Raw genomic sequence first — 13,474 nt, forward strand, 5'->3', positions numbered from 1 at the left:
ATATGCGGACATGCCCTCAAGGCGGCGTCTTTGCTATATTTTTTGGTTTCCCAGAGATGGCAGGAAAATGAAATCTTATCTGGCGCAAACTGCACAAACTATTACTGCATGGGGCTGAATAGTTTGTATGACCCATCTACAGCAAAGTCTTTCCACTGCAACTGTTTTCTGGCCACCTTGAATGCCTTGGGTGCAGTCAGTCACCATGATTTGTAGTGACTGCTCAGAAGGATGCATGATCTGTTACTCTGTACTGTTTGTGTCAGCAATCGCTTCCAATGCTTTGCACTTTTACCTTTCTGCTATTTTCAAGTTGCAGCTGGGTTACCCTTTTTCTTGCCAATATGATGTTACCTAAGAATAGACAGTTGCACCTTTGTTGTTTATATATGATTCCCTACCAGATATCATTTTGTGTTTGCGAAATCCAAGAGTAATGCTCAAATGTAAGCCCACCAAATCACTGTTAGCATGCATACTTTTTTGTATTTCTTTGTTGACTGGGTAGTGTGCTATATTTTTCCTGAATGCATTTTCCTCAAACTTTGTATCAAAAGCTTGTAATTTTAAGGACCGATTGCGAGTGAGAATTCATTCTGAGCGGTTTCCTCACTTAGAACTCCTATATTCCAGCAATGAGGCTTGTGTGTCAGTTGTGCCATGTTCCCTGCTCAGTGCCCACTTTACCTTCGTAAAGTAACTGTTTTGGTCTAACAATGTTTTTTTAAGTAGACTTGGGAGAAAGCATCTGCACACTGTGTGCACCCATACATATTAATTTGTAGATAAATTGGACACATGATGGTCTTGCTAACTATGTATGCAGCATTGGAAGAAGTGGAAGGATTAGCCACACACTCTGTATTGCCCCATTGTGAACACATAATGTTGTGTCCAGTGCTCCGTTTACACACACTCCTCTTCCCAAAAAAAGGGCTAGCTGGTTCTTGGGAGGCAGGATGGGGGTGGGGAGTTGCATTCATTTGGAGGCAACCTATCAGCATGTAAGTGATTGGAGTACAGCAAGCAACTTGTTTGAGCATCACCTGCTTTCCCCTTTGTAAGAGATAAATTGGGCATACCAAGATATCGCCTTGTACTCTTTAGAATATCCCCCCTCCTTGGAGTTTCTTCCCTCTTAAATTGTGTGCGACACTTACAAATAGTGGCTTTCTTTTATTTTACCTTTCACAGTGTCAATTTGTATGTGCAGATGTTTCTTTAAATTGAAGTATGTGCTACTGTACCAAGGCATAGTTAGGAGCTTCCAACTACTGTCGTAGGCAGAGACTAATTTGAGCTGTTCTGCTTCCTCCAGGTGAAAGAGGGAAAGATTTTAGATGATGTTTCCACCGGGGTTTTGCAGTTGGCAACAAAGGTATGGAGATGACCTGCCCTCGGTCAGAGGGAGGTCAACCCTTTGGCCAGTCTCCATATTGCAGAGCGCACAGTGGTATTTTACAAATTGAGAGAACAATGCAGCAACATATCTGCAATTAATCCTTTTAGGTTTCTATTTATTGATAGCCACAAGTGTTGAGACCAGATCCTACGTGAATTCCCGGCTGCCCATCTGCTGCTAATCTGTTTCACAAACGCAGCGTCCCCCACGAAACACATTAACATTAAATAGTGACCAGCAACCTAATGGAACTTAAAATTCATAGCCATTAACTAATCTAGTCTTGAGGCTGTGCTTTCATAAAGATCTCCCTCCCTACTCCATCCCCTCCGTTGCTCCCCATGACCCTTGCTCATACCTCAATCTTTCATTTTTCTTTTACAAATTGAAATACATTGAAGCAACATAGCTAAAGTTCAGGACACCACTTCAATCTTGAATCCTCATGTAGGCCTTCATCTAACTCACCCCGTGGCAAACATGCCAATGAATTCGGTGGAAATGTGATTTAAACCGCTAATATGCAATCTCCGCAAGACATCATTGACTGATCATTATATCTATGATCTGACTAGGTTACTGACCTCAAAGGCAATGACCCAATGGACATTACTGAGCTTCTGTAAATGTTGTTCTAACATTAAGGCCAGAGAACTGTTAAGCAATGCATGGTGCACCAAACTCCTGTTTGCAAGGCGACTCATATCTTGAATCTTCCAACCCACCTTAACACCCAATGTGAGCCATTCCCTGTCGGAGGCATCTCTGTTCATACAGGCTATTGGCTACAGTTCCTTGAACTTATCGAGTGGAGTTGATGCTTTTAGGGTCCGCCTCCACAACACATGCAAAAATTGGCATTTTTGTCTTCAAATATTTAATTTTCCATTAAGCTGCTCTCAGTAGTGTGGTCCTTTTAGGTCATTGGTAGCAGCTCCCCATTTCAGATAACAATTGCTTTAATGGAACATATTGGGCATGTTGCCGAGTGGGTGCTTTTCAGCAGCTTGTCTTCGCAGGTAAATTTCATTTGTCACCGATTTCCTTATTGGCAACAGTGGGCAGTGTCTAAGTTTAAAAGATGGGTCTGTAATAGCAGCAGACTTTCTACCATGTGCGCTGAGTGATATGGAGACAGCTTAAGGGAATTTGCTTGATTTGTTGTCCTTGTTAACCTGTTGTTTTTTTCTTAAATCCCCCATTCTCCCCTACGCTGCCTTTTGATTTATAATTGGTAAGTGTGCCCAATGATAAATGTTCACCGTTGTTTGCTGTTCTTCCTATGTTCTATTCACTGTCGTGACAAACTATTTATTCTAAATGATTTACAAATCCTTTTACTAATGGATATGCTCACCCCAAAGATTCATGAGATTACAAATGACTCCTGGTGCACAGTGGACTTCTTTAATCTGCCATTGTGAGAGTGGCTCCACACACATTCTTCCAGGGCCTAAGCATGTAGACGGGTGCCACAAGGAGTCCCCCCGTTACATTAAGCTTCATGTTCCCCTGACCTGTTTTTTTGCACACTCAGACTTTATGGGAGCAACAAACTTGGTGGGGGATTTCTTTTTTTTTCTGGGTTACTTTGTTCTATTCGACCTTTACAGTCACCCATTGCACCCACTGCGAACACCAGGTGTTTGTTTCTCTCCTGTGCTGACATTGTGTTTGGTACCTGGAGATGGAGCATGACACAGTTGTTTAGTGTAAAAGAATGAATTTGAATGCAGTTTGGAAACCCATTGCAAAGTCGTTATAGAAGAAGCCCCTTCTGGATCTTGATATGTTTTATCTTGGTACAACAAGTCCAGTCCTGCACCGTTTGCCACCCAAATAAAAAATAAAAAAAAAAAAGAAAATCCTGCTCATGCAGCGTCTGCCTCGGACCACAGGTAGTCTTCTGCTTCAATAAGGCGGCACCACCCGACTCCAGTGTGGTATCTGTGCACAACTGATTATTTGATTGGAACATGACCTTTTCATGCATTTCTGCCGGCCTGTTTAGATGGACATTGACACCAACTAGCCACCTGAACTAGTCTACAATTGATTAGAAATATTGCTGAAAAAATATTAATGTTTGGACAAAGATCTGTGACATGATTATGCTAGTCTTAACAGTCTTGCAGAGTCAGTGGAGAACAGTTGTTTACAAATCTGAAAAAGAACAAATCGTCCAAACACGTTTGGTTAATTGGGTTACTTAAGTTTGATTGTTTTGCAGAATGTTGTGTGTACCACACATTACATGTTAGACTGCTGGAGAAAGAACAAATATCTCTTCCCAATCCTGCAAGGAGTAATGCCTGGCTTTAGCGACTAAAGCCATGCATCAACTGCATCAATAGAATGGGATCAGGCGAAGAATCTTTACAATTGACTGTGCAGCTCCCAGGAAAACAGAGCCTCTTCTAATTCTTGGAAAGATCAATGAGAATGTTCCCTGCCAAGCTGCCTCAGAATAGGAGACATTTAGACTTGGGCTGTTCATAATTTTTGTGCCACAGGATGTGTGCTCTGGTGGTGATAGTTCCTTAGAGAGTGGCACAAAGGTGGAAGGTTTGACTCCCCACACCTTAAGGAGTGGTGCCTAAGGGTGCTGGTTGGCCCTTAAGGTAGGTGGGTGTGTGTGTTGTGACCTGGTCCAGGTCTTGCCACCAGTGCGTGCTGTGGGGCACAGTGGTATTATGGGGAGGATTCCCCTGGGGCCACCCCGGCCCCCAAACCAGGGACAGGTGGCCACCATATGACTCCTGCCAGTGCTGCTCCCCCTTTAAATCAGACTTAATCGGACCTAGTAAGTCAAGCCACACAGTTCTCTGGTCACTGTGTTGCAAGTCCAAGACTTATCAATAGAAAAGCCAGCAGTGACAAGTTTTGAGACTTAGGGCCTCATTACGACCAAGGCGGTAAGTTACCGCCTGGGTCGTACCCTTACCACCATGGTGCAAACTACGTTTACACCATGGTGGATGGTGGATTTACCGCCCCATTCCAAGGTGAGTGGGGCAGTAAATCCCCATTTTCCATTTTACCCTTCCCCATTCCCATTTTTGCCCCATAGGGCATAACGGGAGTGGGGAAGGCGCTAATTACGCCACCGTAAATTACGGTTAACGGCGCCGTAAACGGCGCCGACCCTTAACGTGTTAAGGGTCGGCGTCGTTTACAGCGCCGTTAACCCCTTAACGCCTGACTCGTAATGAGGCCCTTAGTCCTTATGTGGAGAACGAGTGGTAGTATTAAAGCACACACTTGGATGCAGTAAGCTTTAGTGAATCAACAACTCTCAGAAGGGAGAAAATAACCATATCCAGCTATGCCACAAGCCTGGCCGGCAGGGTCCGGGGGGTGGAGGACAGAACCGCTATAAAACCCACGCTGGGAGCAAAGTAGTGTAGGTTGTATTAGCGGAGCAGCATGTGGATATGCAGAAGAGGTTGGGGCAAGTGGGAGTTGATGGGTGTGCTGGAGGAGGAGAAACAACCAGATACTGAGAACATCAGAAGAGAGTAAGGGGGAAGGAGTATAAAGAAAGGAGAGGCAGTTGGAGGCGAGAAGGCAACACTGTAAATGAGCTAGAACGACAGTGGAAAGTCCCTTGGAAACCTAGAGAGAGGAGCACTCTGTCGGCACAAACCTATTTGTTGTCTTGGAAAAGTGGGAACAGGAACAAACTCCTGTTGCAGCATTTAGTTGGACAACATCCATCTTGAGGACAAGAGACCAAGTTTAGTGCCAGTCCCCTAGGCGCAAGTGAGCTTTGGCTTGGTGAGGAAGGGGGCAAGATGAGAATGGGGTGGTTATCGGGTCAGGACAATAAAACGGATAGGTGAACAAGAATTCAGCGAAGCACTTGGACAACCTCCAGGCAGAACTCACCCCAGGGAGGTTCTCAGGAACCTGTCGAGATAAACCCATACCTACAGAAAGAGGATCTGAGACATCTGGATGAAACTATGCACCCAGTGGGGACTGGGAAGTAGACTCACCCCAATTCGTCCAACAAAGCAGCTTTTTACAAAGAGACTGAGTGACACTGGGCAGAGACTATTTCAAATACTGTTGAAACTCAGAGATTGACTGGCTAAAGAGTCTGAGTGACACCTAGCAGACTGCTTAGACACAACTGTGAAAGAACTACCAGAAGAGTGGGAGTGTTGGAGCACAAGATGAGACACAGGAAGCTCTGTTGACAACGGTGCAGTTTAATGTGGATCTTTTTTGTGAACATAACCCCATTATCTTGTGGACTACAGACTTTGTCCATTCATAGGGATCAAAACGGCAGGGAAATAAAATGTACAGCATTTTAGGATTGGGGGTCGAGGGAGAGAACTCCAAGACAGATCTCTTATGTTTGTTTATTAACCTGCCCTCAGTGGAGGGTTTCTTTTTCGCCCTTACCCCACCAACTCTAATAATTACTCTGTGATTTTATCATACTGATGACCTTCGGGATAGGCTAATGCTTGCCTCTAAATATTTAGCCTGAAAAATCAAAGTTCACCATTTGCAACAGTAGTTCTCATGGTGACAACTAGGTGCTGTGGGCAAGCTGGACGACAGCAGTTCGATATGGTGTGATATACTGGAGGCTTTGAACTTCGCTCTTCCTGCCAGGCTAGGGAAAGGGATCACAGATCAATCTATTATTCCTCCTTCCTCTGCCCTGCTCCCCCCACTCCCCTTTGCTAGTACTGTAGGAGTGGTGCCTAAGGGGGCTGGTTGGCCTTTAAGGTAGGTAGGTGTCCTCAGACTCTGATGGAGATTTGCCTTCAGTCAAGTTGCAACAGCAGCTCTTCCTCGCCAGCTTCTTTAGTTTGGCGTTGTCTTCTTGAGCATTTCGATTCATCCGAAAGTTAGACAATGTAATGGGTCAGTCTACCAGGTTAAATGGTAATATTAGGAGTTGAGTCAAAAGTCTGCTTCCGTTGAGGAGTGAGCCACCTTTTGAAGCAATTGGTGGTCACCGTGTTCACCCTTCACCTGAGATCTGGGTACTTTTCATGAAACTCAGACACCATTCATGTATATGTCCGTATCTGGTCTTTGCGTCTCTTGTCCTTGCCCTGCCAAATGAGGCAAATTTGGCTTGATTTTGTTTGTCATACAGAAGGGAACAAGGTTTAACTGGAAAACTCGCACTGGACTTTAATGCAGCTCACATTTTGGAGCATCCTGCGGATTCAGTACCCTGAAGATCACTTTTCAAAATTAAGCTATAAACGCCATTGCAGACCGGAAAGCACACTGTGCAAGCAGAATCATGCGAGGGACAGGGTGTCTTTGGGGCAATCTAGCTCCAAGATTCTTATGATCTCTCTGGGCACAGCGGAGAATCACTTCACTGATTAATCCTCAAGCGGAAAAAGGGTTGATAAATCGGTCCGAAAAAAAGCAAAATGTATAGGACCTCTCACCGGAGGTATAATCTACGACTTTCCCTCTGACACTTTTATTCAAAGCCCCAGAGGGCAGCCAGGTCAGGCTACTTCCATCTCATCTTCAAAGAGGTATTCTATTGAATATCTGTCAGATTGCCGCCTGCGCCTACTTGTGCGATTTTGCAAAGCACTGTAATATAGATGCTTTAGCAGATGAAGTCTCTTGATGTTGGTCAGTTTATTGTCCAAGGGTATTGTTTCCACAAAATCTCCTCCCATCATCCATACTGCTGCTGTCCATTAGAATACCATGTTACGGTCTGTTTTCTGATGGATGGATTCGATTGACTCTTCCTCTCACTCTGCTGAGTGTGCCAATGTAATTACTTGTTTCTTTTAATTAGGACAGTCATAACAGTTCTGCCCTACCGGCTATCCCTCTTGCACAAAGGAATGGCAGAAGAATCACAGATGCTCAATGTGCATGCCAGCAGCATAATTTCCTGTGCCATTGTTCTGTGATGTATAGTAGTTGCTGGATTCCCCTTGTTGCCTCTTTAAAAGTTTAGGTCTAACCTGCACCTGGAGTTATTTCATGAGAGGATTCTGTTTGTGGAAGGTTGTGTCCATCAAAAAGAATATTAATGAAGGGAAGTCAGATGTTCTTTAACTGTTAACAAATGTTAGTGCTTGTGCAACATCGCCCAATTTGACATCCTTAAGGTATTTGATGGTAGAGAGTTGAGAGGGAGAGGTAATGGCCGATTATGGATTCTGCTTAAAGGACCTGCTTGCGTGCCTGTCCATGTTCCCCGGATGAGTGCTCTGCTTCTGCATGAACATATTTGCAATTTTGGGCAACACAAGACATGTCTTTCTGTGTTTGAGACTGATTTCTGACACCTGAATTCAAAATGTGTTGCTTGTTTAATTTTTTATCAACCTCCCATAAAAAGTGGAGCCGAACATAGAGCAAACATGTGTTTCTCTTTTATAGGTCCAGGGTGTTGGCACAAAAGGATGGAGAGACGTTACTACGTTTTTTGGTGGAAAAGCAGAAGATTCCCCTGAAAGGTATTTCACACATATTCAGCAATGCCATTTATTGGGTCCACATAGGGATGATGGTACAACAAGTAATCTGTGCAGCTGGTGGTGGATTAAACCGAAGTATGCCATGAAATCATTGGAAACAGATCAAAATGTGTTCGCCCTTTGCCCTTTTCGAAATACTAATTGGACATGGACCATGGAGGGAACAGCACCGGACCATGATGAAGTACAGCATTGATTAAATCAAAAGCATGTGGGGACGTATGTTCTCAAGCCCTGGTATGAATCCTCCCTTGTGCTTCACAACCATCAGTCTTTTTCCACGCACAGACAGGACTTGATCATCCGAAAGCTGCTGTGCTTTTGTGCCTCTGTTTTTTTCTTTCATAAAACATTCTCTGTCTATTCCGACAGCTCTGATTCAGCTGCTCACTCCTCCTCCAGGATTTCTTCCCGTCTGGATAGTCAATAGCCCTGTTTAGTGCCTCACCCCATTTCATCAGTGCAAACCTGTGTGTGACTTGTGGCTCTTTAAGGTCACCGTCATCTGGGATGATCAGGTGGGAGTACCTGCTCCACTGATGTCTGTTAGGAAGGATTTTCTTTTTGCAACTTTCTCTCCATAGTTTTCTATGGCACCCCATTCTTTTTGCTTAGTTTTTTATCCTGACCTGACTTTTTGAAGGGATGTAAAGCCTTCAGCTTCCCTTTTGTTCATTTGTTTTGAGGGAAACTGACGAGTCCTTCAGACTGTCAGTACTGGGAACCTTGGTTTCTGTGCAGCTCTTGTATTTTTTTCATTGCACACAGCACCTTACAGTGCCGTGCAATGGGGACACACTTTCAACTCCCTAGCTTTTTATATCTTGGATTTTTGGTTACTTTTATATATGCCTAAAGACAAACTGGTGGCATCAGATATCTTTACCATTATTGCATTATTTTTAGTGTGCACATTCACGTTTACCGTGCTTGGCTACTAAACATGGCTAGTGCCCTAAAAATGGCAGTGCTGTGAGAATTTTGCTTGATGCTTTGGCGATATTGTAGTTTTGCCTTTTTCCATCCTTCCCAGGTCAGGAAATCCGGAATCATCCAAAATGACTAAAAAGACCTAATGGGAGATTTGATCAAATTTCTGACAAGTTCGATCAAATCCCCCATTCGGTGGCAGGGGCTGCGGGGGTGTCCCCCGCAACCTTGCTCACTATATTGTGAGTGGGGGTTGTGGGATTGTCCCCCACAGCCGGTCCAAAAACAAAAAAGGAAAGGATTGTGCAGCTCCGGTTCCCGATTACAGAAGTGAAAGGCAACAGGCGTTGCAGGGACACAGTGTAGCAAGGTAAGTTGGGGGGTGGGGTGTGGTGGGGGCCAAGTCAGAAATGTTCAAGGGAGAAAAGACTGAATGTTTGTTCGAAAAAATTATCTTCGGTCTTTGTTTGTTTAGAAAGTCTGCTGCTGGAGCGGATGTGAAACGAGTAGTTATTCCCTGATTGGACAACTACTGGCTGTTTGAATGGTGCAGAGCCTTACCTTTGGTGGGCTTGGTCTGGCTTTCAGCTCCAGGTTTGGAGAAGAGGCAGGAACCCTTTGAAGTCCGAGGACGACTTCTGCAGTGGATTAGCATTCCCTCCAGTGATTGGCCCGGTGAAGCCCTGCTCCTCTGCATGATTCAAGAAGACCCTTGTTGGTATTTCGACCATTGGACCAACTAGACCTCACGTTGAATGCCCCAAGAGCCTCCGTAAGTGTCCTTGGACAACCCAGTGAACTGGCCAGCTACTTTGCCAGAATAGTCGCTCTTCCGCGTTGAAGCCAGGAATTTTGGTGGTGCTCAGTGTGCCATAAATCGCCTTCTCCTGAATCTTGAGCTTCCTATCGTCAAGGGAATCTGCCCTGGAGTTGCAGTTTGGTGATGCAAAAAGCTTTGGATCAATTCACTTTTTTTCCTTTACAATGGAGGCCTCTGTCTTTACACACATCTTTTAGTTTATCCACTGTAAGATTGATCAGAGCATCTGCTTTAAAGTTTTCCATGTTTATTTAAAAGTCAAGTTATGTAGAACCAGCCTTGTGGATGGATTCTCTGTACAGGGGTACAACCAAGAGTCAATGTACTCCAACACTACTCAATCCCACCAGCTGCAAGACCAGTATTAGGGGAGTTTTCCTAAAGTCTACCAACAGGTGAGGCTCTGCAAAACTATCCCTTTGTTATACAGGCCCCAACTCCATTTCAAAGGGCCGTTTCCAAGGGCCATCAGGCCTGTCTTGGTCTGTTCTGGACAGTCTGTCACACTGACTGCCTCTCCACCATGCCTTGAGGAGGATCTGCGAGCACCGTCCACATCCGCGCTCCAAGCGGATTAAAATGATGCCTGTACGCCCATCCCAACATCACAAGGTAACCAACTTGATACAATCTTGCCTCCTACTGTTTGCAATTATAACCCTATCAATACTGCAAGTAGTAGGTTGTCATGAACACCTGTCTATCCCTCCACCCATGTACTTTCTCCCTTCCTTGTCCTTTGAATCTGCCGTTGTTCCTACCTACAGTAACCCGCTAGTGCACAGACTCCTGCAAACACTTTGCCGGCAAATGCCCTCCACTGTAAATCAGCATTGCGCGCCGTGCCCTGCGCCCACATTAGCTTTCAAAACCTGGCGGCCCCAGCACCCTTCAAGTACTAACCTCACTAGACGCGTGTTACCAAAACGTACCCCTTTCCATCCCGCACTCATGCACATGGGTACCTCCCTCAGCTCCACCAACAGGCCCACCCCCACTACTGGTGCCAAGGCCACTACCATTGATGCGCCCTACCCTGGAATGCAGAGCATAGCACCTATAGCTTTGCCAAGCCGGACCAGGACTTTGATGGAAGCGCTAGCACAGATCTCTTAGCCACTCTTGGCAGCCTTTCCCTCCCACAAGATGCCTCAACCAGAAACTCCCATCTGGGTGACCGCATTGCCCTCATACCAAGATCTAGCCCAAAGCAACTGGCACTCCCCCAACTTACCACTAACAGAAATACCCACCTAGGTGACTGCACAGTCAATGCCGTAGGAGCCAGATCTAAACATCTAGAACTGCCCAGCTCAAACAACCCCTCCAGACCTCTCAACCCTCAGAAGATCGGGAATCCTACCTCAGACAAAACTGTAACAAACCCTCCTCTCAACTCCCAAATGCTGCAAAGCAAGTTAGTAGCCAAAACGTTTCCTCCCAGTCCACCTATCAAGTTCATACCCTCACCACTTTTAAACTGTGGCCTCATCAATGCAAGATCTATTCCTGCACATGCCCTCGACATCCATGATTTGATCACTTCCCGAAATCTCAACGACCTTGCAACCACCGAAACGTGGCTACAGGCTGCCTTAGGCCCTGCCCTGTCGATTGCAATTCCCCCCTGGTTTCATGATCTTCTGCTGTGACCGATCTAATGCCAGGGGTGGAGGAGTAGCACTCAGACTCCCTAGCCATCAGAGTCTGCAACTCTACTCTTTCAGACAATTGTGATATCCTGTCCGTCCAATTGACCCTCTCAGACTCCAACACTCTCCATACCATCTACCGTCCCCCAGGCCTGGCACCCTCCTTGGAAGAGAACCTCATACACACAATGGGTAATAATATTAAATCTACCTCCCAAATGATTCTTCTGAGAGATTTCAACCTAGGATACAACGACCCTTTAGATCTAGCTGCATCCTCACTGGCGGCACTAGGTTTTCTCCCCTATGCACAATAAAGGACGGATCCTAGACTGCATTGCTGACCTAAACGGCCAAGTCAACATCCTTACAAACAACCATTATCCATGGCGGGACCATAACTTTGTGCACTTCACCATCAGCCCACTCTACACCTATTTACATGCCTTTGCCCCCTATCCTAGCATGCAGCTCTAAGAATATCACCAAAGAGCGTATAACCCCTGCTTAATTCTCTCTTACTGGAGCCACCCTTTGCTACAGACCCTAACGCACTTGCTTACCTGTACCACAGGACTTAAACAGAGGCCATTAACACTATTGCTCCGCTCAAACCACACAAACTGAAACCATCTGCACACAGGAACTCATGGTTCACCCCTGAACTGCAAACTCAAACTCAAAAAAACAGCTTGCAGAATCTGACTGGAAAAAAATCACAGAAGCCAAGAAACGAATGCTCTCCTTTGCGGCCAAACATTATAAAAAAGCTATCCTCTGCGCCAAAGCTACTACCTACAATGCCCACATTACCAATGCAAAATCCAACACTCGTGAGTTGTTCATCCTAAGGGAATTGGAAACCCCTACTAAACCCCCCCCCCCCGACCCCAGCCACCATCTTGAAAGATGACGCCTGGTGCACCAATATTCAGATCGCCACGCTCTCCAAAAGGCACTACACAGAAAATGTGATACTAAGCAAGCCTTGCTTAAAAACTCTTGCCATCTTCCACAATATTTACCCCCTCCTGCCCTTAAGATGTACCGATGTTCCACTTCACTGATGCTTGGAAGTCGTAAAGACAATTGTGTTTAGATCTTGGCACCCTTCATCGCCTCCTTCAGTAATACCTCCTTCACCACTGGCATTGTCCCCACCAGCCTTAAAGAATCCTGGGTTCTCCCTCTTATCAAAAATCCCTCGCTGGGCCCCATGATTCCCACCAACTACCGCCCAATCACTACTGTTCCCTTTTTACTAAATATTATGGACCGAACGGCAGTTCTGCAAATCCAAAATTATCTGGATGCAAACTACATCATAGGCCTGCGCCAGTCGGGTTTCCGCCCGGGCCATGGGACTGAATCGGCGCTCCTTGATCTAAAAATTCAGATTAAGATTAGGGATAATGGAAAGCCTGCACTATTGCTACTCTTAGGTTTGTCTGCTGCTTTTGACTTGGTGGACCACAAAATCCTTGGTCTTCACCAGTCATCTGCTTCAAACCTTCCACTGAGACCTCGACCTGGATTGACTAAGCGACTGTAATCCGAGTATTTGCAGAGAATGCCAGTGCCCTTCCAGCACCCGCTTCGTAGAACATTTTTATGAAACCACTCTTCATCCTCCTAGACTCAATCGGCATATCTTACACAAATTATGCCGATGCCGATGACACACAAATATCACTCCGCCTCTCCGGCAATTATCTTAACGACTCTACTACCCTAAAATCCATCTATACGTCTATCCAGGCATGGATGGCAACCCATTGCTTGTGTTTAAATGATGACAAAACAGAATTCCTGCTAGTGGGCACCCCATCTACGATCCACAATACTCCTCCTTTAATGTTGACGGCATCACAATACCAGCTTCACCTTCTGTGAGAACGCTGGGAGTGTACCTGGATGATACAATATCCCTCTCATGGCAAGTAGGTGCTATTGCCTCCTGAGCTACCTACAGAACAAAATTGATAAATTTAGCCAGGCACTTCCTCTTCCCATGTAGCTGCCTCACTAAAGCCAGGGCCACAATAGGATCAAGACAGGACTACTGCAATGCCCTCTTTGTAGGCACCTTGACCAGCAACCTCAAAAAGATGCAGGTTATACAAAATAACGCACTCAGAGCAGCCTTGACGATCCCTAAATTGGAGCATATCACAGCGACAAG

General features: G+C 45.5%; 1 protein-coding gene across 12 annotated transcripts in view; it reads left to right on the forward strand.

Moving 5' to 3' along the window:
• Positions 1-13,474, forward strand: part of ARFGAP1 (ARF GTPase activating protein 1) — a 369,057-nt gene that overhangs the window by 272,675 nt on the left and 82,908 nt on the right. For 4 of the 12 annotated variants that reach the window (XM_069650786.1, XM_069650788.1, XM_069650790.1 and 1 more), the window contains 2 exons: positions 1,319-1,378; positions 7,793-7,869. In XM_069650786.1, the coding sequence (XP_069506887.1) occupies positions 1,319-1,378; positions 7,793-7,869 (137 nt within the window). The remainder of the gene's footprint in view (positions 1-1,318; positions 1,379-7,792; positions 7,870-13,474) is intronic. The other 8 variants (XM_069650789.1, XM_069650794.1, XM_069650797.1 and 5 more) reach the window with 3 other exon arrangements.

The sequence above is a fragment of the Ambystoma mexicanum genome, chromosome 3p (assembly GCF_040938575.1).
Source record: "Ambystoma mexicanum isolate Mex_15411 chromosome 3p, UKY_AmexF1_1, whole genome shotgun sequence".
Taxonomy (NCBI): Eukaryota; Metazoa; Chordata; class Amphibia; order Caudata; family Ambystomatidae; genus Ambystoma; species Ambystoma mexicanum.